Here is a 27,212-nt window from a genome sequence, read left to right as displayed (position 1 = left end):
GGAGCCAGGCAAATCCCTTTCCCCGTTTAAAGCCCAGCTGCTCCATTGTGATGCATAGATCGCTCTAAGGAATCTACCTACAGCCACTCTGCTTTTAAATGGAGGAAGATGGGGTGCCCCCTTCCAGACCCCATAACTCCAGACCCCCTGACCCAATCTTTACCAAACTTGGGGGTTCTTGCAAGGAGAGTCACTTCTAGCTACCCTAAAATTTGGGACCTCTACCTGCACAAATGCCCCCGCAGGAGCTGCGGAAAGACATTGCTAAAAAAGCCGGATATTTGGGAATGGCAAATTCAGCTTTGCCAACCTCCCGGATTTTGCTGATTCGGTAAACTCGAACCAGAAATTTACCAAATTTGCATTTATTCAGTATTTTTCCACTTCGACTCAACAGCCCTAACGCACACCCCTAGTGTTGACACTCTGTATCACATGACTTTTCAATGCAACTATTTTTCTGAGGCTAGAAATCTATTATTTTTTCCTTTGCTCCAAAATAGAGATCATGCCAGAGACATTACCTCTTTTATTAGACGATAAACCATCACTCTTTCAGTTGCGAAATTTTATGCGCTTGTGATTGATTTTCACAGCCATTCAAATGTGGTCAAGTTTTTTTTAACATTTTAGTAATCTGCTTAAAACTAAGTTAAGAAGCATTTTGAGGGAGAGAGAGAGGATGATACTAAGCTCTATGTAATGACAGTGAATGTGTTTTTTAAAAAATTGGAACCCTTTCCCCATCTGAAGTACAATTTCTTATTTGTATAAATGTCTCTTTTCTGAACATGGTGGACAGAGTGGATCATATGGCAGTGGTCCATGTGGGCAGATAAAAACTCTTAATATATTGTATTATTCCAATGGAAGTGAATCTGCTTTTAAATTGAAGCCTTCTCCTCCTCTCCAGTACAGGACGTTTTTGGTAGTAATGTCTCTTTTCTGTACAGGGTGGGCAGAGTGGCGCCAGTGGATCATATGGGCAGGTAAAAACTCTTAATATATTGTGTCATTTCAATAAAATTGAATGTGCTTTTTTAATAGGAATCTTCTCCTCCTCCCCAAACAGTACCTTTTTGGGAAGTAATGTCTCTTTTCTGTATAGGGTCAACCAGGTGGATCATATGGTGGCACCAGTGGATCATATGGGCAGGTAAAAATGCTTAATATATTGTGTCATTTCAACAAAACTGAATGTGCTTTTTAGACAGGAACCTTCCCCTCCTCCCCAAACAGTACCTTTTTGGGAAGTAATGTCTCTTTTCTGTACAGGGTCAACCAGGTGGATCATATGGTGGCACCAGTGGATCATATGGGCAGGTAAAAATGCTTAATATATTGTGTCATTTCAATAAAACTGAATGTGCTTTTTCTAATAGGAACCTTCCCCTCCTCCCCAAACAGTACCTTTTTGGGAAGTAATGTCTCTTTTCTGTACAGGGTCAACCAGGTGGATCATATGGTGGCACCAGTGGATCATATGGGCAGGTAAAAATGCTTAATATATTGTGTCATTTCAATAAAACTGAACGTGCTTTTTCTAATAGGAACCTTCCCCTCCTCCCCAAACAGTACCTTTTTGGGAAGTAATGTCTCTTTTCTGTACAGGGTCAACCAGGTGGATCATATGGTGGCACCAGTGGATCATATGGGCAGGTAAAAATGCTTAATATATTGTGTCATTTCAATAAAACTGAATGTGCTTTTTCTAATAGGAACCTTCCCCTCCTCCCCAAACAGTACCTTTTTGGGAAGTAATGTGTCTTTTCTGTACAGGGTCAACCAGGTGGATCATATGGTGGCACCAGTGGATCATATGGGCAGGTAAAAATGCTCAATATATTGTGTCATTTCAATGAAACTGAACGTGCTTTTTCTAATAGGAACCTTCCCCTCCTCCCCAAACAGTACCTTTTTGGGAAGTAATGTCTCTTTTCTGTACAGGGTCAACCAGGTGGATCATATGGTGGCACCAGTGGATCATATGGGCAGGTAAAAATGCTTAATATATTGTGTCATTTCAATAAAACTGAACGTGCTTTTTCTAATAGGAACCTTCCCCTCCTCCCCAAACAGTACCTTTTTGGGAAGTAATGTGTCTTTTCTGTACAGGGTCAACCAGGTGGATCATATGGTGGCACCAGTGGATCATATGGGCAGGTAAAAATGCTTAATATATTGTGTCATTTCAATGAAACTGAACATGCTTTTTCTAATAGGAACCTTCCCCTCCTCCCCAAACAGTACCTTTTTGGGAAGTAATGTCTCTTTTCTGTACAGGGTCAACCAGGTGGATCATATGGTGGCACCAGTGGATCATATGGGCAGGTAAAAACGCTTAATATAGTGTGTCATTTCAATAAAACTGAATGTGCTTTTGTTATTAGAACCTTCCCCTCCTCCCCAAACAGTACCTTTTAAAAAAGCAATCTTTCTTTTCTGTACAGGGTCAACAAGGCGGATCATATGGTAGCACCAGTGGATCATATGGACAGGTAAAAAGTTCTAATACATTGTATTATTCCAATGAATGTGAGGCTGCATCCACATGATTATGATTTTCGTATTGTTTTTATTGTTACTGCAAATGCATTCACAATGGCAATGGAGCATCCCAGGATCAGCCGAGCAATGGATTCCTGCCCCACTTCAATTGTCTTGCAGCTTTCCCTTCCTTTTCAGGCAACCATGAGAAAAACTGCTTGTAACTTCCCCCTCATATCTCTGTAATGAAAAGAACTAGACTTGGTTTTCTTTTAAATGAAAGCTGGGAATTCAGAGGAACCAGTAGGTCACTGCAATGGATTATTCAACCATTATTATTGCTCCATAGCACAATAGCAATTACAGATTTTTTTAAAAAAAATTAAAATAACAAAGCCCTCAAAAATACTCTGGTGGTATTGTGGGGAAAATGGCAGCCTTGAGAGGCTAATGGAAGGAAAATGGCAGGGATGTTGGCAGGACCTTTAAGAATATGCACCATCTTGTCCAGACAGCATCCATATGTGCTTGGAAGATTGCGTTCTTAAAAAAAAAAGACTATAGAAAAGCAAGCTTGGAAAAAGAGCAAAGCTGGAGGAAAAGTAGAAAGTGGATGATTAGAGGACAACATACTAAAAAACACTCTGGTTTGGAAGAAAAGGTGGAACAGAAATCCACATGGAAGCAGCCTGATTAGGACAATTCTTTCTCCCAAGTCAATTTCTTCTTTTTCTACACAGGGTGGATCTTATGGTAGTAGTGGTTCATTTGGAAAGGTAAAAACTCTAAAATATAATAAAACGTCCAGTGATTGTACTTTCTTAATTGAAATCCTGCTGCCTCCCCCTAAGTATGAGTTTAAGTCATAAGCTACTCACAATCTGAATTTGAAACATTTGTATAATAAGTATCAGGAATTGTTTTACAAGTACAATAAATACAAGTAGCATTTATTGTATGAAGCCATTAAAATACAAAAGAAAAGAAACATAAAATTAAAGTAATGATGAACAGTAGTTCAAAACAAGGTTAAACGCACATAAAAACAACATTGCCAAAATGTACATAGCTAAATAAGATACATGCAGCCAGGGCGGGTGCTACCATTAGGCAAACTAGGCGGTCGCCTAGGGCACAGACCTCAGAGGGGCATAGAACTGGCCTGAGGGGCACAGTTTTAAATAGATTCATTTCTTGAAAAAATGCAACTGACAATTTATATTATTTATTTTAAGATAAGTACCACAACAGTGCTATGGAATATAATTAATTATAATGTCTTTAAAAAAGTTTTCTGCTTTTATTTTTTTATGAGACATCTGTTTTTGAAAATTGGTTAGCCTTGCCTAGGGCGCAAAAATGACTGGCACCCGCCCTGCAGGCAGCCGAATCCGGAAGGGGGGGGCAGTTCCACAGTGGCCGGGAGGGGTGCAGTCACGTCTCCTCCTCCAAGGCTTCCTGGCCACCACGGAGGGGAAAAGAGACCAAATAAAATAATTTTAAAAGGGGGGGGGGAATTTTCCATTGCCAACAATGGGACTGTGCCACCAAAAAAGATGGCACAGCCCTGCCACCGCTCAAGGGGACATTCCCAGGGCGAAAGGGCTGTGGAAGCTGCCTACAAGCAGCTCCACCCCTGCGAACCCCCATGCCAGCACGGGCTTTCCCTTCCAGAAACTCCAGAGGAGTCCCCCCCCCTTTAGGAACGGGCTCAATAACTTTCAAGTACAGCTCTAGCTTATATTTTCTTAGTTGACAAAGGACACTGCCACTCTATACAGGACAAACTGATCAGAATCTTAGAGAAGAAAAAATAATTTCTTCCCACTGTGGAAGAATCTAAGCCTTCAAAATCTCATCAGAATCTTTGCTTTTAGGCTATATATAAAGAGGGCAGAACAAAATATAATGTGGGATGTCTCCCAGAACTAAGGCTCCACAGATACATAAATGTGACTCAATTGGTAGTTGAATGTAATGTAACATTCAGCTAAAATAGCTGAAGGCATAGTTTGCAATTAGATGGATACTAAAGCCATTCTAAGTTTGCGCATGCTAGGAAAAGTTGAAGGCAGTCAGAAAATAGGAAGACCCAACCTGAGATGGATTTACTCAATAAAGTTTATGTCATTGCTAATTGACTGGCTGGTGCTTTATGCGAGCAGTCCCAACAGCTGGATGAGGGAAGGATCTATATCTGCATCGCTATTTTGCATATACCAGCTCAGTATGTGTGTGCAGGAACCTATTTCTGCATACGTATGCCACTGAGCTTAGTTAGGATATATATTGTTCTTTCCAAAGAAACACCATACCTTAGAAAGATTTCTCAGTCAGAACCATCTGGAACAGAAATAAATGATTCCTAATCTTTCACAGAACTCCTCTTCCTCTGGAGGCAATCAGACTAGTGGACAGGTAAGAAATGGGAAAAAGGACTTATTCTCAAATTTATTGGTAATACTAGCAACGAAAAATATTGTTTGTGTACTATTTTGCAGGGATCCTCAGGAGGAACCCAGTCTGGTAATCAGGTAATCTTTAAAATATTTACCTTGCTTCCAGATTTGCTGTTATCCTTTATATACAGGAGCAATTTGCCAGCTACTTAATTCTCTGGTCAACCATCAAAAAGAATTACATTAATGGCAAAGAGGTTCCTATCCTCCTTTAAAAGACCGGTACAGACCAGAGGGAAGCTTCCTGGCCCCATTCTCCCAACATCCCACAGAGAGTGACCAAAAGGTGGGGTGGAGCCACAAATTGCAGCTAAGAGCAGCCAAGAGGGCACAGCTGCCCAGAATCCTTCTACAGCATTTAACACTCTATATAGGCATTCAAAAGAGGGGACAAGTATGCACTCTCTCATCATACAAGTGACATAATTAATAGGTACTGTTTGTGAATACCTTTGTAGTTATAGACATTTAGAAAATGAAAACTTATTTGTTTGGTAAATGTAGAGTGCATCATCTTCAGGAAGCAAGCCTTCTGGAGGACAGGTAAGAAACTCTTACAATGCTTGTGTAATGAGGGATTCTCTCCCACCTACAACCTATTAGAGGTGCTGCACTAAACAATTTTAAAGGCTTTGCCTGTTCAAAACTGTCTAACAGTAGCAGAGTTTTCCAGGATATATCTATTAAAGGTGATTAACAGCCTTTAATTTTGATAATACAATAAGGGGGTTTAGTTCGGTTCTTTAAACAATTAACCAGCAAACCAGACGGAACACCTGTAGAAACTTTTATCTTTTAGTAAGATAAGAAAATATTCTTCTTATTGAGCAAGACAGAAAAAATATAGGCATGAACAAGTTACCCCTACAATTACTGTGAAGATAAATGCTAAAATTATCATAGTTACTAGCATTGTTTAATCGTATTATAGCAAGTAATAGTTTTAAAAGCAAATCATGTTTTATCTTGTGTCTCACTGCTTTTAGGGATTATGAAAAAAACCCAAGTGTCTCACTCTGATCTTTTATGCATGGGAGTTTTACTTGGGGTTCGATGCTCTCTTGACCCACACTTTTCTTTCCCGAATCCTAAAAATGCTATGCATGCTGTTGTTCATCCTGGAGAAAGTCCTGGGGTTTCTGGAGTAAAGCAGCAAAAATCAGGAAGTCCCTGCCCCTTTAAAACACTGCTTTGTAATTGGCTGTAGTGCTTACTGTGAAAAGTCACCCCCTGTTTCCTTTCTCCCATGCTCTCCCAAGTGCCGTTTTAAAACTCATTTCACAAAATGGAACTCTTTAAAAGGAACAGGGTGAGGCAGAGAAACCAAAGCACCATTATAAAACCCATTTTTATGTGAGAAAAATGCCTGCTCAGAAACAAATCCTGGTGGGAAACAAACAAACAAAAATAACCAGCCCCTTGAAACGTTGCTTTGAAATAGGCTGAAGTGCTTACTGTGAGAAAAATGTAACACCCCCGCCCCCCCCCCCCCAGCTTTACTGTCCTGCGCTTTGGCTTATGCATGGAGATGTGGACAATTTGACCTGGGCTGATCTCAGGGGAGATCGAATAATCACGTTTTAACAGGATATCGGTTAACTGGCAAACTCAGCAAGAAAAGAGTAGTGAATATCATAGCTACTGCTACTCTTGTAAATGTATTTTTTTATTTTTTATTTTTAGACTTCTAGCCTGCCCTCCCCGGCCAAAGCCAGGCTCAGGGCAGGTTACAACATTTAAAATTTTACCTCAATAATATTAAAAACTTAAAATGAAATAATATTAAAAACTTAAAACAATAAAACCCAATTACAATTCAGCCAGGTCCCAAGATGGCGCTCAATATCAAATCACATTGGCCAAGGAAGAATGTGAGCAGTCCAAACTCCATTGCATTGTTTATCGGGTGTCCGATCCTGTTGATCGTATTTGACTTACACTCTGTAATCTACCTTGAGTCTCAGTGAGAAAGGTGAACTATTAAATAAATAAATAATTTGAAAAGAAACAGAGACAGGGATACCATAAAATAATTCCAGTGTTCCAAATCTGAAAAAAGGGTGAAATATTAACATCAGCAATAGATAAAGAAAGAGGAGGGACAACGGAAGAAGGATCCAGGAGGAGAGATATTTTAAAAACTCAGTGAACGACACAAAAGCAATAAGGCAAGATGAAAGATTACCGAGAAAAGAAGTATAAAAGAATAATTGATCATAGATGGGATCATTAATACCAAAAGACTGCATAAGAGAACCCAACTGCCTGAAGAGAAAAAAGTGGGGGTGGGGTGAGCAATGCACCTAATACAGCACCATAAAGGCAAAGCTGACTATTAACAGAAGGAAAGAATAGATAAATGCAAATTAACGTTTCTTCATTCTTTATATCAGAGACATGGAATGTTACTATCAGCAAGCATTCCTTTTTCAGTGGTGAGGGCTGGAGGGCTATCCCCCCCAAAGTCTATAGTTTGTATCCAACAGATCTGTTAGCAGAAGGAACAGATATTCGCTATATTCCCCTTCCTCCGGCAGTCCCATCCAGATTCCAAGAGAGTTAGTTGGGAAATACCTGGAGATTTTTGGGGTGGAGCCTGAGGAGGGTGGGGTTTGGGAGGGAGGGGAGGGACTTCAATGGGGTATTAATGCCATAGGTCCACCTTACAAAGCAGCCATTTTCTCCAGGTGAACTGGAGATCAGTTGTAATAGCGGGAAATCTCCAGCCATCACCTGAAGGTTGGCAACCCTAGAGTTGATTCCCAAGGTCACAAGACTTGTGTAGACTAACAGACCCTGGGGGGAAGTGTTGCAGTGAGGGGGGAAGAGGGTGAAATCACCCGTTCTTCCACAAGCAAAACTCTACTGACAGAATGGGGAGGATGAGCAATTCTACCCCTTCCCCTACTTACTGCAGCCCCCAGTCATGTTCCTGTCACCCCACATGGGTGCTGTGATCCTGGGAATCAACTTTCCCAGGAACAGAAGACACTACTGGGGAAAGGGGAAAATAAGAAACAGCCACATCCACCTGTATGTTCTATTGACAGATCTTTGGATCCAACCCCATGAGTTTAGAGCTATACAACTCCTATGAAAAAAATCAGTATATTTGAAGCCTGAGAATTTTAGGTTAAGGTTTGTTCCTGTGACTATCTTGGAAGCTTATTCTGGATCAGCACTAGCACTAGTCATCTGCTGAAATACCCCACTTAACATAAGTATAGGAAATACTGACTACCAGCCATTTTGGATACCTCAATTATAAACCCAACAGGTGATCATAGTTAGGAAAATCTATCTTGAAAGATCAACCATTTTATTTTAGATACTAAAAAAAATCAAAATTTTCATACTAGACCCATAAAGGAAGATTGTTCACTCTTCTGTAAAAGAACAGTATTCCATAAGAATGGCATTCTAGTAAGATGACATATTTCTTTTTAATCATGAAATTGATGAAGGATTTTCTGTTTTCTTGACAGACTGGCTGTTATTGCCCAGGAAGGGTTTCTGTAAGTACTTATTCCTGGCTATATTATTTTGTAACCAAGTGAACTGGAACACAATGCATTTGTGCTCAAGAATGAACTTTTTGTTTTTAAAGCAGGTGTTCTCTGCAGCTGAGGTGCAGCAAATTCTATTGCTTTGGTTACAATCCTTCACAACATCAAGTTGTTTATTAAATGCTTGAGGCTAGATTCATACTACCAGGCTGAAATTTAAAAATAATGGGCACTGAAGCTGAAGTTCAGTCTCACAGGGGTCAGCAGAGCTGGTGTGTGTGTGTGTGTGTGTGTGTGTGTGTGTGTGTGTGTGTGTGTGTGTGTATATATATATATATATATATATATATATATATATATGATAAACTGTTTGAGACTACAGTGTTCTAGCAGAAGCCTCTTAAAATAAAGTCCATTCCCTAGACTGGATGATAATTTGCTAAAACTTTGTCATACAGTGTTGGCAGAAAGTAATGGAGCAGAGAAAGATGGGAGAACTAACTGTTCTTTTGAGCAAGAACGGAACATTTTCCACATTTTATTATGCCCTTCCTACATGGGGTTAAGGTGACATTCCCTCCACTATTTTACCTTGACAACAACCCTATGAGAATTTAGATGGAAGTCATCCAGTAAGCGTCATGGTTGAATAGGGATTTGAACCTTGGTTTCCCCAGACCAACACTTTAGCAAATACACCACAGTGGCTTCAAAAGCTCGGTATGGCATCGGAGGACTGCATTCCAACCCTGAGATTCCCTGCACATTTTGTAGCCACATTTTTCTTCTTCAAAAGAGTCAGAAAGGAGTGACTTTTGACCCTGTTCCATCCTGGGATTAAAAAGTCTTCCCTTCTTTACTTCATTTTCCACTTTTCTCATTGCTGACTAGCTACATGTGAACAATAGCCAACAATTAATGTATTATTCAGATACTTACAGCTGAATTCTAAACATGTTTTTTCAGAATTAAGTCCAATTGTGCTCCTGGATAAAAGCACATAGGTTTACAACGTTAGTGACTCTTTCATCACTACTTACTATATTATTGAAATGCTAACACTGTCAGACTTGATGAATTTCCAGTACAAATATGACCTCCATTAGGTAACTCCACGTGCCCCATATGTGAGCTTTCTTGAGTACATAAGAGTCTGTTTTAGCCCATGTAAAGGAATGTCTGCCAATTAATGCTTCCCGCTTCCATCCTATGTTCATACAACGAATGGACACTCAGTACACAAGATGGTGTATTTCCAATGTACACGCAATTTCCTACACAAACATGATATCCATATAGAAAATTTGTCAAGTGTGAAGCATGGAGCGCTTTCAAAATTTCTCATTTCCTTTCCTGTAATTTTAAAGGACTCATCTTACTTTGGAGAGTTAAAAAATCTTTTCCCGTTGTGTTTTACTATATTTTTGTCATACTGCCACCCTGTGCAGCAAGAGCCAGTGTGGTATAGTGGTTAAGAGTGGCGGACTCTAATCTGAAGAACTGAGTATGATTCCCCACTCCTCTGCACGAAGTCTGATGGGTGACCTTGGGCCAGTCACAGTTCTCTCAGAACTCTCTCAGCCTCACCTACCTCATAAGGTGTCTGTTGTGGGAAAAGGAAGGGAAGGTGATTAGCTGCTTTGAGACTCCTTAAAATAGAGAACAGTGGGATATAAAAACCTGCTCTTCTTCTCTGGAAAAAATAGATGACATCTGTACTCAGATGAGTTTTCACTCAATTTTGTATTATGTTCTTACTGTTTCTTGCAGTTCCGTTCCACTCCAATGACCATGGTACACAAATCAGACATCACAAGTCTTAGAACATAAGCAAAATGTGTACTTACATAGATCTGACCCTTTTAATCACACTCTTACTGCAACAGATAAATCCATCAAAGCTGAATCCTTGGAAGACGGAGGCCCTGTGGCTAGAGCGGGGCAGCCCGGAGGTGGTGTAACAGCTTCCGGCTCTTGACAGTGTGTGACTAACACCTGCCCCTGCTGTCAGGAATCTGGGTGTGATCCTGGATGCCTCCTTATCAATGGAGGCCCAGATCACAGCTGGAGCCAAGGCAGCCTTTTACCATCTCCGCCGGGCTAGGCAGCTGGTACCTTACCTTTCCCACCCTGACCCGGCCACAGTGATCCATGCGATGGTCACCTCCAGGCTGGATTACTATAACTCGCTCTACATAGGGCTGCCTTTGAAACTGATTCAGAAACTTCAGCTGGTTCAAAATGCAGCAGCGAGGGTACTTACCGGGACCCCACTGAGAGTGCATATTCAGCCAGTGCTCCGACAACTGCACTGGCTCCAGGTGGAGTACGGGATCAGGTTCAAGGTGCTGGTTTTAACCTTTAAAGCCCTAAATGTCTGGGACCATCATATCTGTGGTACCATTTTTCCTGGTACCCCCCCCCTCCTCCAAGAAAACATTGCGCTCTGCAAGTACCAACTTGCTGGTTGTCCCTGGCCTGAGAAGTGTCCGGCTATCCTCAACCAGGTGGAACTCTCTCGAATGAGACCAGGGTTCTGTGGGATCTAATGCAGTTCTGCCAGGCCTATGGTTGAGGGAAGCAACGGTATCCATCACAGCTGGCCTCCCTTCCTTCCCCTTTCTCCTCTTCTTATTCTATCAGATTTTTCTAATAGGGGACCCTGACTGCTTTCCCTGGGCTGGCTGCGGCCCTGTGTGCTGATAAATGACTGCCTGCTTGATTTTAACTTCAGAAATTGTTGGTTTTAATCTAGGATTGACTTGCCTGTATATTTTTATTGTTGTTTCATGGTGTTTTTCTTGATGCTAGCCACTCTGAGCCTGGCTTTGGCTGGGATAGAGGGCAGGACACAAGTTCAAAAATAAAATAAAAATAAAATAATTACAGTTAATTTCAGCCCTTACTGATTATTTAGTATTGGTTGTTCCCTAAAATATCTAACACTGCTCATGCAATGGTGGCAGTAGCAAAAGCCTTGTTTGCCATCATCTCATAGGTTTTCAAATGAGCTCTATGGTATTCTTGTTGGATTTGGCAGGAGTTTTCTACTAACAATGTTCCAGCTGTCTCCCAGTTAATGTGTAAATTAAGGGGAAGGGGTATAACCAGATGGAGGGAAGAACACCAGCCCCAGACAGACATTCTAGGCCCTTACAAGAACCTCTATGTAGTCACTGTTGGGACTCCCCAAATCCTCCAAAGCATTGCAGAAACCAATGTGGATTTTAAAATCTTCATCCTACTTGATAAGAGGAAGGGTCAGTACCAACTTGTATTCAGTAAATAATTATTTGACCATGACATGGGTTTCAATTCAATCCTCTTAACTAGATCACCAGAAACTTGCCCAATACAGAAAACTATATGCCCTTTTCCATGTGTTGGGCCCAATGCAGCCTGGGATAATCTCTTTTATGCCACTGAAGCCAGAAATTCCTAAGATAGCCCAACAAGACAGTCTCAGCATGAATATTGAAGATGTTCAGCACTATCAATATCTGTGTTCTCAACAACAGATCCAAAGACCCCTCTAGCAGATCAGCAAGGGAACCTGCAGGCAAGCTAGACAGACAGTATGCCAGTAAGAGCCCCACCCTATCCTTGCTACCCAATACAAGATATATACAATCAAAACTTGCAAATGTTGGCACTGAGCATCTACAGGAGGTGGGAGATTCATGAAGGACTACTGCAACCCCCCTCCCCCCGGGGTCAGGGTTGACTTATTGCAGCACCACATCAAGGTTAAAGTGGAAGTAAATAGGAATCCCTCCAGCCGCATTCCTTGGGATGGGTGAGAGACTGAACAAAGGGTGAGCATGAACACATCTCCCATTATAAACATTTTCCTTAGCACCTTACCTACCATTCCACTATATCACAGAGATATTATACCTCTACCAACCAGTTGCTGCTCTACACTTGCTGCAAACCAACCAGCAACCAAATATAGCATAAATTGTTTGTTCCCAGAAAGAATTTAGTCAAAACCCCTCCTATCTCCTGACCACAATCCCCAAGAACCCAACCCTAGCCCAACAGCAAGTTGACTAATTACATAAGCCTAATAGTCTTCTGGATCTCCCTGCCAGAGGGACATACCAAATAAGTTTATAAGAAATGCTTTTTTTCTTAATAGGGATCTTATGGTGGACAAGCTAGCCAACATGGTGGTAGACAAGTAAGAAATGTTCTTCAACAGTATTGATAGATTAAGGCATGAATTGTCTTTTGAGACAAAGCATGAGCCATGCACACAAAAAATGGCTTGCTTTTTTCACAGGAGTCAGCAAATGCCCAATATGGTGGTGGACAAGAAAGCCAATATGGTGGCAGCAAACAATATGGTGGTGGAAGAGACAGCTCCTATGGTGGCAGCAGCCAATATGGTGGTGGACAAGGCAGCCAATATGGTGGCAGCAGCCAATATGGTGGTGGACAAGGAGGCTCCTATGGTGGCAGTAGCCAGTATGGTGGTGGACAGGGTGGCTCCTATGGTGGCAGCAGCCAATATGGTGGCAGACAAGGATGCCAGTGTGAAGGCAGCAGTCAGTATGGTGGTGGACAAGGCAGCCAACATGGAGGAAACGTAAGAAATATTAATCTACAAAATGTACATTTTAGCATAAAATTCAGTCCTCTGATCAGAGAATTAGCCTCACAACAAATAGTCACCCTTGCTCATTTTGGGGGTAGCAAATATAATTGTGGCCAAAGTAGCCACTACTGTGGACAATGCTACCAGTATGGGGGAGACAAGGACAGTTGATATGGTGACTAGCAACTTAGAAATATTTTTCAGCAGCATTTACATATCATGAAATGCCTCTGAACATTGAGTAGGTTTTATCTGGGTGAAAGAAAATCTCACAAATCTCTTTTACTTTGCAGGGTTACAGCCAATATGGTGGAAACACATATGGTGGTAGACAAGTAAGGAGTTATCTTAGAACATTAACTAATTTTCACAGAAATTTACACCAAATTTACACTAAAAATTGTGTTCTTTTCCCAATTTCTTATTTGTTCTATAGGGATATCCTCATGGAAGTGTCCAGTATGGTAGCGGACGATATGGTGGCAGCCAATATGGGGGAAAAGTAAGGACTGTTTATCAAATGTATTTGTTAGCACTGCAGTATTTACTTGATCAATTAAAAACATTATGACCCATTTAAATATGTCAATTTAGAAGAGGCATTTCTTATTATCTCTAACTCAGGAGAGATTGAGGAGAATCCAACCATTCTCCAAGTAGCCGTCCTCCAACTTTCCTCCATCTTAAATGGCTCCTCCTCCAATGGAAGGGCTGCTTAATTTGAAGGAAGGCACCTTTGATCAGAGAAAGGCTCTAAACTTGAGGTGAGGATAAATATTTTAATAAAGAAATAAATAAAAGTTGCTTGGTGGATTAGTAGGATAGGGATAGGATCCACCCCAATGCCTTCTCTAAGGTGGTGCCTGTATCAACTAACAAAAAACAATCCTTTTAATTTCAGAACAGTGGTGTTAATATTTTAGCTCATAGTTCTGGCTATAAATGAAGTTTCAATTAACCCCCTCCCTATCCCTAACCAAGGATTCTGTGCACATATACTTGAAAGTTAGTCCTATGGAACTCAGTGGGACTTACTTTTAAGTAAACATACATAAGATTGTGTTGTTATTCTGTAACCTCTCAATTTGCTATGGCAAAGAGTAGTTCTTTATACATTATACTCATTATCCGCTTACCATGCATTACTACTTAGATTCAGTGGGTTTTATACTGTGTTCCAGGGACTGTGTTTCAGTCACTTTTCAGCAGTTTCTCACTGGGAAGGTCAGTCATGGTGGACAGTTTGCCTAAAACCTTCTCCCGCAGAGTAGCGTTGGCTGTGTTCCAAATGAGAAAGTGAGACCCAACAGTCCTGGCCCCATGAAAACTAAGGGTGTGTGCAGCTGTGTGTGCATGGTTGAATAAACACTTGAATCATTAAACAGGTTCTATGGCAAGTACTACATGGAGTCCCCCAGCAGACAAATAGATTTGGAAAGGTTTAGCAGATCTGAAAACTACAGGCTGAATTCATTTGGACTTCCAACTTGAGCCATTCTTAAGGATGGCGTCAAGGAAGTGATAGATTTTTTACTTTAAGTTCAAATATGCTATTTTATGCTTTGAATCATAATGATAAATGCCAACTAATTTGGAAATAAGTTCCACTGAAATCAATGGTTGCTGCTCCCAAATAGCAGGAATAAAATGAGTACTTTTTCTCCCATACAATCAAGTATTGCCAGATGGTTTTGATATAGAAATAAAGGAGGTTTTGCTATAGAAATAATGAAGGGAGTTCATCATTTTTATAGGGTTCATCAGTAGGCAGTCATTACAGAGTAAACAGCTTCTCCCATTGATTCTTAATCTTCTTTTTGGCTTGGGTTGCAATCCTAAACTTACATTTGAGCTCACTTGTTCCCATTGACTTGAAAGTAGCAGCCGCCACTAAACCATTTCAGAACTAGTAGCCTGTTAGTATATTTGCACTTAAGCAAGGCAAGTGGGGAGGGAAAGCAGCACAGTACAGCCCGATGTTGTCAGATCTTGGAAGCTTAGCAGCATCAGTACTTGGATGGGAGACCACCAAAGTAGACTCTGCAGAGGAAGGCAATGGCAAACCACCTCTGCTTCTCACTTGCCCTGAAAGCCCTTGCTGAGGTCATCATAAGTCAGCTGCATCTTGACCGCATTCTACAGAGACACAAGTTCTAGTAAATGTAATGAGATATGCAGCTTAGACACACTTATCTGGGAGATAGTACACCTTTTTAAATCTGAAAAAGCTATTTCCAAGTAAGCATGCATTGGATTTCACCAGGGGTCCCCAACCTTTTTGAACCTGCAGGCACTTCAGAACACAGTGTGGTGGGCGCAGCTAGGGCTGTAAAAAAAAAAAAATTCGGTACAGTTCGGATTCGGCCGAATTTGACCCTTGTGGGGTCGGTACGTGCCGAAGTCCGAACTCCCCCGCTTCGGATCCCCGGTAATTCGGGGGGATCCGGAGTTCGGGGGAAAATTCGGCCAAAGCGCGCCTTCAGGGATTCCCTGAAGGCGCGCGGGGGCCCTTTAAACTGATCTGAGCCTCCCAGCTGGGAGGCGCAGATCAGTTTAAATGACAGCCGCGCCTCTCCAGCGGGCTCCCCTGAAGGGGGGCGGGCTGTCATTGAAACTCATCTGCGCCTCCCGGCCGGGAGGCACAGATGAGTTTCAATGACAGCCCGCCTCCCTTCAGCGGGCTCCCCTGAAGGGGGGCGGGCTGTCATTGAAACTCATCTGCGCCTCCCGGCCGGGAGGCGCAGATGAGTTTCAATGACAGCCCGCCTCCCTTCAGCGGGCTCCCCCCGCTGAAGGGCCATATATTACATAAATATATTACATATATTTATTACATAAATGTCACATAAATGTCACTTAGTCGGGCCGAGCCATGTGTACCATAACATTTAACGCCAGGTACCGGAGATACAAACTTTATAGAAGACTCAGGCAAAGCCAATAAATGATATTATTTTTTTACTTAAACTACAAACATGCTTAAAACAATAACACTCTTACAGTATTTTCTTTTATTTAACAGTCTTTGATAATTGACACTTCGGGACTGGGGGAGAGGTAGCTGCCTTGGCTGGCGAGCCTGCAGCAGGCTTGCCAGCCCAGATTGGGAGCAGGGGGGAGTGGCTGCATTGGCTGGCTCGTGGGCCAGATAAGAGCCCTCAAGGGGCTGGATCTGGCCCCCGGACCTTATGTTTGACACCGACTTTTAAGAGCAATACTAAATGTAGGCTCTTCCTACATGCTTTACATTTCTAGTGTAAATAATAACTCTCGATATTAAGAAATAATTTGTCTCTAATATTTTAACAGGGCTACCAAAGCGGCCAGTCTCAAATCAGCGTGAGTACACTGTTCCCAAAGCATACTGTTTTTCTTTCACTCTATCTGTCCAATCGATCTTTCCACAAAAACTTCGAGTCAGGACACAAATTCCTGTCCCAACTGATGGTTAGATGTTCATGCAGGGACTGACCTTTAAAAAGCTCTCCGTTTGGCTGCAAGTGAGGCATGGGGGGAGGAGGGGTCTTAGGTTTCTCTCCTGAGGCATTTTTGCCACTGGAAACAGCACTGGGCAGTCTCTGTTTGTCCCTTCCTCTGGCTTCATGTGGCCTGGGATGGGCACATGGTGCCAGAAGAAGGGGCAGACAGGCCCCTCCCAGCACTTTTTCTGGTGATGTCAATGCTGCAGATGGGAGTAAATATAAATGAGTAAATACAAAGCTCAGAAATACACAACTAAAAGACAATTTAGAGCTTTTGCACTGAGGAAAAGGTAGGTGGATGAAACAGGTTTATAGAATTATGAAATTATAAATTATGAACAAGGTGGTGAATTTTTTTCTTCTCTCAATACTAGGATCACCCAGTTCACACAATACATAATTAACTAATGAAATTCACTAAACAAGGTGTTCTGAGGACCACAGTTTATATAGTGTGATGTTCATTTGGTTGGCTTGAGTAGTTCTTATTATTTGTTTAAGTACAAAGAAGGACAACCTTGAGGCCTTTCCTATTTTGGTCAAGAAAGCTCACACATGCAGTATCTTCCTAAGGAGAGTTATTCCAGTCTAAGCCCATTGAAATGAATGGGCTTAACCAGAGTAACTCTCCTTTGGAATGCACTGTTAATATAAAGGCACTGACCTCTATTGGGTAGCATGTTAGTTTGTGAATTTCAGAGGACTACCACCCACGCTACACTGCCCCATCCACAGGCAACCACAAATAATACAGAGAGGCCAGAGAGTTGTTCAGGGATTTGGCCTTTTAATATGTTGTAATTCAAAGGACATTAGCCACCTATGAGGTGAATAATTGATGCTGCTCTGGTGTGCTCTGGAGACACTCTTGCTCTGTCCCTTGCCCTGGTAGTTAAGCCATTATAACCTTGTCTACTTGTATATACCAAGGAACAGGGATAAAAATCCTCCAGAACTTTATTTCTTTCCCTGTAGAGGAAAAGAAAGGTATTGCTGTTTTCAGTATTCAGGAGTAAACTATACAATCGTAGCTGTGAATGAGTATTAACTTGGAGAAACTGTTACACTATAGGTTAAGCTATTATAGAGTTAGAGAAAGAGTCAGCCAGAAACTGCTAGTGGACTGTATGAAGGTAAAACAGACAATATGCCCTCTGGTTTTCCAACCTAGTTTAAAATTTCTTCGTGTAGACTAGGGTTGCCAGGTGCCCGGTGGTGGCGGGCAAACCCCCGGCAATTCGCCCCTCTGCCCGCCAACCACCTGAGGGTCGGCGGGCAAACGTGCATACGCGTACACACTGTGCGCACGTTACTTCTGGCTTACAACCGGAAGTGCCGCCTTGCGAGGGGCCTTATATCACTATATCGCGAGGGGGCGCTTTACCACTCAAACCAAGAGGTATAAGGCCCCTCGCAAGGCGCACTTCCGGTTGTAAACCGGAAGCGACACGCATGTGCATCGGCGCAGACACCCAACCTCACCCCATAGCCTCCCACCAGAGGAGAGGGGGGACCTGGCAGCCCTACTGTCACACACCTTAAGATAGAGCTACATCTAACCTGTTCATCAGAATGTCTAGACTGTATCTGAGGAGAATGACAGTTAAATGTTCCTTTTCTTCTACCAACCCACCCTTCCTTCTCCTTCTGATGGTTCTGAGAGCCAGAAGAGGTCAGTGATTCTGGAGACCTGTGCAAAAGTCCAAGATGGGGCCCCAGAATCATTACATCCCCCCCCCCCCGGGCCTATGCCAAACCCAAGGAAGGGGTGGACCTTGAGCCAGCTGCTAAGGTGGCATGCTTGCTCTGCTGCCACCAAGCTGCCTGTTGTAGGGGTGAGCACATGTGGCAGCAGCTGAGCTGGTTGCCGAGGGAGTGTACTGCCACAGCTGAGCCAGCTGCCTGAGTCATGAAGGGGGCAGGTGCATGTGGTGGCAGGAGCCTGTTCTCGTTGTTCTTTCCCCTTCAGTTGGGGAACGCAGCTGTGGGAGGGCACTGTCCTGCCCAGTATGGCTAAAAACCTACTTCTGCCAAGGGCCCAAATTGGTTGTTTCTGACTTCTCCGCTGTACCAACAGAGTGAAAAGGGGATTGGCTGATAAGGTGAAAAGGGGACAGGCTTAGCCCTCAGTGCCTCAGATAGCCTTTAAAAACATAGACTAATTAATGGAAGCTAGGTCTATTGTGAACTTTTGGCCAGGATACTAAATAGAGCCCCAATTTCAAATATATGGTTCATTTGAATAACAGATTCTGAAATAAACAGGGAAAACTTCATCCCCCACTTGTGAGTGCTAAGATATCTGGCTGGCCATTTTGGGGGAAAGAATGCTATCCTAAATGGATGCTTATATAATCCAACATGGCAATTCTTATATTCTTCTATAATTAGTCACATGCATTCCCACATTATGAGTAATCAACCCCTTGCACAGCATTTGTGTGAACACAAGTGAATACACTCTGACGCAATAGTTATAGGCAATTGCAAACCTTATTTATTATTATCATGGACCACAATGAATCTGATTTCTATGTAACAAACTGTTGGACTGCCTAAGAAACTTTTTCTACAAGAGAGATAAAACATATTTTTTTCTTTTATAGAATGCTGCTGGGAAACAGCCAATCTCCAGCTTTTTGCTGCTTTTCAGTGTTCTGAGTGCCTTTGCAGTTTCATCTTCAGCTGTATCTAAATGGTTGATATGATATCCTGAAGTCATACCAAGAAGCCAGATTCCCTTCTTCAACATAACACTACATGGTTTATGCTAATGTGCAGCTAGACACATTTTGTGCAGTGTCAAAAAAAAAAGTGCACTGTGAAAATTGTTTTCTTACAGTTGGGCATATAATGTTTCTTAAAAAGAAACATATGAGGAAAAAATAAAAAAGAGAACATGATGAATATTATTTCCTGTTCATCTTCATAACCTTATATATTATGTATATTACAGCCCTGGTTATTTGAATATTCAAAGCATTTATTTACACATATTGAACTCTACTTAAAACAGTGGCTTGTATCCTACAACACCACTCAGCAAATGTGGGAGCCTTCCTTGAATGGAAGTGGCTCTTCCAGTGAAGGAAGAACCAGTTCCATAAGAGGAAGGCTCTTTAGGCTGGAAGAAGGCTTCACCATTGATAAGCAGTAAAGTAGGATACAAGCCAGTATGGAAGGTGTTCAACCATTGCCTGGTAGTACAAAATAAAACATAGAAAAGGAGATTTCATGACTATGCCCCGGTGTCCTCTCACATTAAAATAAGCATGTCAGCATTTTGTCTCCAGTGCTTACAGTTCTTTGGCCACTGGTGATTGCTCAGTCCTTCCACTAGGGTTGCCAACCTCCAGGTGAGGCCTTGAGATTTCCTGGAATTACAGCTGATCTCCAGACAACACAGATCAGTTCCCCTAGAGAAAATGGCTGTTTTGGAGGGTGGACTCTATGGGATTGTACCCCATTGATATGGTTGCCAAGCCCCAGGTCAGGAGAGGGAATCCCCCATTCCCTGGCTCCTGTTGCCCATTGCCACTCTGAATGTGGCAGGAGAAAAATGTTTAAAACCCATAGCACTGGCTGCAGCATCACATCACTTCCAGTAAAGAAACTGGAAGTGACAGGGGTTTTACTAGAGTTTCTGTCAGTTCCTAGAGATACCTATGTCACTTCCTTTTTTTACTGTGACGTGAAGCTGCAGCTGATGTCGTTCCCCCGTCATATCCCCATCCCTCCTGTTAGTTGCCCGGAACCCAACCCCCTGAGGTCCCTCATTTCTCCAAACCTCAGTCTCCCCAGGCTCCACCCCCAAATCCTAAGAAATTTTCCAACCCAGAGCTGACAACCCTATCTTCAGTAGCATGATTTGAAGCATAGTTATGCTTGAGTCCCAGAAGTATATTTGATTCCAAATATTCATGAATGTATGTATTCATAACCAAGTCTGGGTATCCATATATTCATATTAATAGACATAACCTCAAGGTTTTTACTACTATGTGTAAGCTAATATTGATGCAGAACATTTTTTACAATATTATATGAACTGCCTTCTGCCCCATGAAGGAAAATAGTAACAGCCACAATGATGAAGTACAGAACCATTTCGGGAGCAATCCTAAACAGGTCTACTTGGAAGTAAATCCCATGTTATTCAATGGGGTTTACTCCCAGGAAAGTATCTTTAGGACTGCAACCTTAATCTGTCCCCCTCAGAGAGTCACAGCTTTCTCCAACCTTATGGCAGAGTGTTTCTTCTTGCCAGTACTAAAAACAGCTTTTTTATATGCAATGGCATAGTCCACCCCCACCATCAGGAGATAACTTAGGTCTTTTATGCATGGGAATTTTACCTTGAGTTCGATGCTCCCTTGACCCATACTTTTTTTATCTGAATTCTCAAAACCCTATGCATGGTGGTTCTTTGCCTCGAAGAAAGTCCTGGAGTATCAGGAGTAAGTTTTTGTAATGCAGAATCACCAGCACAAATCTGGAGCATCTGAGTCCTTGCCCCTTAAAAACGCTACTTTGTAATTGGCTGTAGTCTGCAAAGGGATGTACTAAAAGGAATGACAGAATTGTGTGCTGGAAACAATGAGGAGAGGCTGGAAGGCCCATTGAAGATCATGGGAGCCGGGATTGCCAATTGACTTGCATGGGCTCCATTGAAATATATTACTGTACAATTATAATTGCAAAAAAAATGTGGAATGGATTTTCTATTAAGGTCACTTGACCCAGATAGACTACTCTGGCACTGGATTGACAGCCCCCAGAGTGCACCGTCATTCCACTCTGGGGCTGTACAGTCCCTGAACACTTCTGCTATTCCCAGAGGGTGGCATTCCACTCTGGGGGATGGCATTCCAGTCCCAGAGCACAAATTCTGTTCCCTGGGTCTGTCATTCCACTCTGAGGGCTGTCGATCCAGTGCCCAAGTAGTCTATCTGGGCCAAGTGACCTTAATGGAAAATCCATTCTGCATTTTCTTTGAAACTGTTTTTGTGCTGTAATGTATTTAAATGAAGCCCATGCAAGTGCAGCTAAGTTGGCTCCTGATTAGGCAAACACTGCTTCATCTCCGCCCCGTGGCTCAGCTGGAGGAGGAGGGGGAAACCTGGAATGCCTTATGCACACAAATAGCAACAATGTGAACCGGGTTGATCTCAGAACAGACTTTAAATCCATGGCAAAACAGCACTGGAAAAACCTGAGAAAAGTGCGGGGTGGGTGTGAGGTCAACTCTGAGGGACAGAAAACTCATGCATAACGCCAAGGGACAACTGAATCAGTCCAGGGGCAAACGTGAGTCAAAGTACCCATGCATAAAGGACCTGAAGTACACTTGCTTCTGTCTCTCACCTGCTCCAATGCAACTGAATATGGTTCCTGGCTAGGTAATCAACTACTGGCTACCCTACAATTATATTCTGTTGTTGTTAATCAACACCTTTCTGTCTGTAACTCAAGGCTCCTTTGAAAGACCTCTTAACGGAGATAATGGCATGCATTTTGAGAAAGCTGGTCCTAAAACTACAAATGTTTGAGATTCTAATTCTATTGTCCAAGATGACCTTTTCAATTAGATGTTTGGTATCCTCTCTTATAGTTCCACATTGCCAAACTTTCTGGGTGATCTGTGGCCAGTCATACACTCTCAGCCTAACCTGAGGATAAAATGGAGAAGGGGAGAATGTAAGCCACTTGGATCCCCGTTGGGGAGAAAAGTGATTATAAATGGAGTAAATAAATACAACACAATAAAGTACAAAGGTGATGTCATGAATACAATGGGTTGGATCGAGCCAACTTTTTCACTCAATCTTATCTAATTCACCTCCTTACTATAGCCACATGACTTATGTCCAACAGGTCCCATGATCCTCATCACAGCCATTGTGGTGGTCAAAAGGGGGACCAGCAGAAAAGCTGGTTGGATCCAACCCAATATTTTTCAATTGTATCTTTATTGCATTGCTTTTGAGAGGTAATTGTTTTTTCATAAAATGTTTTTTAAGACAATGCCTAAAAATTCACAGCCATCCAAAGGAAACTGTATGCACTATTAAGAGTTGAAAGCTATATAAACTCTGATGATCATGATTAGTACAATCTAGTTAGATACGGTATACAATGTCAGCAGATTATTTCCAGTGTTTGTATAGGATCAAGACTTCTGAACCCAGTCCACAATTCAGTTTAAATTTAAATATTTTCAGTTAAGTCCATATGCTTATTAAATATTAGGGTCTCTGGATGGAGCTGTTAGACAGTATTTTCTTAATATGACAGAATGTCTTGCTTTTTCAGTGCTATTCATAGCATGTAATGCAAGAAAGGCAAGAAATACTACACAAATGCCAAATACATCCTAAAATCCATATGACAAAAGTGCCTTGGCAACTTAGAAACTAAAAACACCATCTAGAGCTGGGGTGTCAAACATATGGCCCGCAGGCCAGATCCAGCCCCTTGAGAGCTCTTATCCAGCCTGCGAGCCAACCAAGGCAGCCACCACCACCCCAGTCCAGATCTAGGCTGGAGAGTCCGCTGTGGGCTCGCCAACCAAGGCAGCCACCCTCCCAGCCCCAATCTGGGCTGATGAGGCATGGCCTGACCAAGTGACATTTATGTCATACCCGGCCCTCGTAACAAATGTGTTCGACACCTCTGATCTAGAGGATTCTGAATGAGGCTAAATTCCATTAAGATTCAAGTTAAATCCCAAACATGTTTACTTAGATGTTGAGTACCATTAATAGGACTTCCTTGCAGGTGACTGTGTGTAGGATTGCATATTTAGGGTCTGCTAATCCTAATCCTTTCTGGTTTGCGCCTTTGCTGTTTTATAATGAACCAATGCTGGGGTATTTTATGATTCTACATATAAGGTCTACATTCAAAACAGATCCATATCTACAGCTTTAAAAGACTTTTAGGGTGTAAAAATGTATGCAATATTAATTTGAATAGGTATTAAATCAATTTAATAAATTTACCTTTGTTTTCATACAATCACCATGTTGTGTGTGTGCATGTGTGTGTTGTGTGTTTGGGGGGTTATAGGTTCATTCAGTGTCTTTGGAATAATAGTGATAAAACCCCTTTATGGGTATTTCATAGTTTTCCTCAAGGAATGTGGTTTGATAAAATAGACTTCCTGAACGTATGTTAGCACAGTAATGCCCCCAAATCGACAAAATTGTTGGCAACCAGGATGAGCCATAGAAAATTCCAAAGCATCAGCAGTATAATGCCATTTCATTGGTCTCAAACTAAAACATAACCAAAAAGTGAGCTAACATTCATGTTCCTTAGAACATCATGCTGGGTGTTCAGTACCAAAAATAGCGGGAGTGTGAGGCATTTTAGGGCATGATAAGGCCCTTAGTCTGCAATCCCTCAGCTGAATGAGGTACAATAGAAGCTTTTAATTGTGATTCTGAATAATTAATTTCCAGGAAACAGAGCACCAATTCAAGAAGCAAATTGTGAAGCACCTCAAAAAAGAGTATTTTAGACCCCCTAATACCATCTTAATCCAATTATTATTTCCATTAAAGTTTCCTAATGGGATTGCAATATTTTATTAAAACACAGTTAAAAATATAAAAATCAATTCAAAACACAAGAGCAGCCCCATGTAGAGCGCATTGCAGCAACCCAATCTACATGCTACTAGGGCATGCAATACAGTGGCAAGATCTTCTTTGTCCAGGAAGGGTCACAACTGGCTCACCAACCGAAGCTGGAGAAAAGCACCCCTGGCCACCGCTACCACCTGTTTATCCAACAGGAGGCCTGGGTCCAGGAGCACCCCCAAGCTAAGAACCTACAACCCCATCCAGAACAGGGATAACCCATTTCCTGGGTCAGACCTTCCCTCCACCAGTAGCACCTCCAATTTGTTGGGATTAAGTTTCACCTTGTTAGCCTTCATTCATTTCAAATCTGCCTCCAGATACCTGTTCGTGGTTCCCACAGCCTCCCCCCCCCCATCTGCTGATAGCACAAGATAGAGCTGAGAGTCATCTGCATATTGGTGGCAGCTCAGCCCCAATCTCCATATGACCTTTCCCAGCGGCTTTACATAGATATTGAAAAGCATGGGGGGAAAGATGGAACCATAGGCCAAGGGGCAGAACATTTTCATTAGCAACTGTGTGGGTTATTTGATAACATAGCTACCATTTTTAATTATAAACAAAGTGTTTAAACAGATCTACTAAAAAGGTTAAGGTCCCCTGTGCAAGCACCGGGTCATTCCTGACCCATGGGGTGACGTCACATCCCGACGTTTCCAAGGCAGACTTTGTTTGCGGGGTGGTTTGCCAGTGCCTTCCCCAGTCATCTTCCCTTTACCCCCAGCGAGCTGGGTCCTCATTTTACCAACCTCGGAAGGATGGAAGGCTGAGTCAACCTTGAGCTGGCTACCTGAAACCGACTTCCGTCAGGATCGAACTCAGGTCACAGATCTACTGCACAGTGCTTATTCACCAAACTGGCTTTTCCTGTTAGAAGTTTACAATTTGAAATTCATCCACACTGGATGTGCATGTCTTTGTTTTTAAAGGAAAGTGACGACAAAGGTACATGCAGAATCCTGTTCCCATGCCTAATCCATGATTTCTCCACTTTAATGGCACAACTACACGTGTGTGTTCCCCCGTCCCCCATGTCTGTTATGGGTCCCAGCAACGAGACACATTGGTGGAGTTCTGTCTTCAGAATTTAACTCCTAGGCAGGCAGGGATCCAATCAAGATTGCAACTGTGGTGCTCAGAAGCTTAAATCTTTCTCCCCTGACATTTTACCAACCTGGAACAGCCCTAAAGAGCCGCCATTTGCCAGATGGTGCGTAGCCCATCAGCTCATGTAAATTACCCAATAGTGGCTACCCAGGGCTGTTTCAGGTAGGGAAAACAGTATAAAGGGGAAGGTTTGTGTGGTTCAGTTGAGCCCTGAGTATATGCACAAGATGTTAATATACAACATGGGACTTTCAAAAATTGTATGAACCTGCTCAACATGTTATAGCCCCATATGTACGTTGGCAAATTCAGTTTTCATAAACAAAAGTCCCCTTCTCACGTTATGTTTGAGGTTATGACTGCAGTGCAGCTTATTCTGCACCTCCAGGACAACATGACAACCAATTTAAATATTGTTATATATGTCCCACCATGTGTACTAGGAGAGTGTGCTATGCATCACAATACACACAACTGTGCAGCCTTCTACACACAACTGTGCAGCCTTCTACTAAATCAGACCTTTGGTCCAATAAAATTACTATTTCAAACTCTTACCCGGCAGTGACTCTCCGGGGTCTCAGGTAGAGATCTTTCACATAATGTACTACCTGCTTAAATTAACTTGAGATTCCATGGATTTAATTTTGGCTCTTCTGTATGCCAAGTAGACGCTCTGCCATAACCCCATCCCTGGAAATCGCAGACCCAAAAAGTTCTGGCTTATATTGGAGGAGGACATACTGCAGATTTTCTCTATGCCGGCATCCGCCCGTTGCTCTAGAGGAGCAACGCTGGTTTAGGACTAAAGACACATGGCCTAAGACTCCTGAGTTACACAAGCAGCATGGATAGGTGCCATGCCGTACTTGCTAGCACACCACAGAATAACTTTCTCTATCCTGTTGTGTTCGGCGGAGGGGTGATGACATTACATTGTGTGTGTTAAGTGCCCTCAAGTCACTTCCGACTCATGGCGACCCTATGAATGAAAATAATTCACAATGGGTAGCTGTGTTAGTCTGTCTACAGTAGTAGAAAAGGGCAAGAGTCCAGTAGCACCTTAAAGAGTAACAAAAATATTTTCTGGTAGGGTATGAGCTTTCGTGGCTCACAAAAGCTCATACCCTACCAGAAAATATTTTTGTTAGTCTTTAAGGTGCTACTGGACTCTTGCCCTTTTCTGCTATGAACGAAAGTCCTCCAAAATGTCCTATCTTTGACAGCCTTGCTCAGATCTTGCAAACTGAAGGCCGTGGCTTCCTTGATTGAGTCAATCCATCTCTTGTTGGGTCTTCCTCTTTTCCTGCGGCCCTCCACTTTTCCTAGCATGACTAACATTACATTAGGAGGTAGAAAAGAGAAATGGAATGTACATGCTCCCCAGCACAGATTTGACATTTACATTACTCACCAGGATCCAGAACAGAGGGAGAAGTCTGAAAGCCCATTGCAGGGTCTACTTTTTTCAATCTAAACATAAACCAGACATTTTTTTCTTCCGTGACTCCCAAGAACACGCGCATGGGATGGATAGGACTGTGCGGGTCAATGGGGTGTGTGTGTGGGAGGCATATCACAAGTCTAGACGACATAGAATGCGGTGACGAGGTGCCTCCCCCACCCCGTTTGGATTCGTTGGCGGGTTCTTTAAGACAACCGAATGTGAATTTCAAACAGTCGAAGAACGCGCCCTGTATCCTGCCGCCCTTGTTCCCTCGCCTGGGCGTCCTTCTCCTCCCTCAACCTCCCCAGTCTCCTTCCGCCCGCCGCTTTTGGCGCCGGGCCTCCTTTGCAGGTGCCACGATGATTCGCGCGCCCCGAGCGTGGTGTTGTTGTTGTTGGCGGCTGAGGCAGAGAAGCCGAACGGGCCGAGGCGCTGGGAACGGAGCGGGCGGAGCCGTGGCTGCAGCCGGAGCCTTGTC

At 42.6% G+C, this 27,212-nt stretch overlaps 1 protein-coding gene across 1 annotated transcript; it reads left to right on the top strand.

Annotated features, from left to right (window-relative positions):
• The first annotated feature begins 1,445 nt into the window (after positions 1-1,445).
• On the top strand, positions 1,446-13,047 carry LOC130473209 (uncharacterized). Its single transcript, XM_056844735.1, has 13 exons — positions 1,446-1,491; positions 1,612-1,659; positions 1,780-1,827; positions 1,948-1,995; positions 2,116-2,163; positions 2,284-2,331; positions 2,451-2,498; positions 4,867-4,905; positions 4,989-5,021; positions 5,451-5,489; positions 8,432-8,461; positions 12,594-12,635; positions 12,738-13,047. Exons 1-13 carry the CDS (start codon positions 1,463-1,465, stop codon positions 13,045-13,047), a joined length of 810 nt encoding a protein of 269 aa, XP_056700713.1. The 5' UTR covers positions 1,446-1,462.
• The last annotated feature ends 14,165 nt before the right edge of the window (positions 13,048-27,212 follow it).

This window comes from Euleptes europaea, chromosome 2 (genome assembly GCF_029931775.1).
Source record: "Euleptes europaea isolate rEulEur1 chromosome 2, rEulEur1.hap1, whole genome shotgun sequence".
NCBI lineage: Eukaryota > Metazoa > Chordata > Lepidosauria > Squamata > Sphaerodactylidae > Euleptes > Euleptes europaea.
This window is presented reverse-complemented; position numbering and strand designations above follow the sequence as displayed.

Coding starts and splice junctions, on each gene's coding strand:
- LOC130473209 (XM_056844735.1), top strand. CDS start 1,463: ATGGTGGCACCAGTGGATCATATGGGCAG. Junction 1,492..1,611: donor CCAGTGGATCATATGGGCAG/GTAAAAATGCTT, acceptor TTTTCTGTACAG/GGTCAACCAGGTGGATCATA. Junction 5,490..8,431: donor GCAAGCCTTCTGGAGGACAG/GTAAGAAACTCT, acceptor TTTTCTTGACAG/ACTGGCTGTTATTGCCCAGG.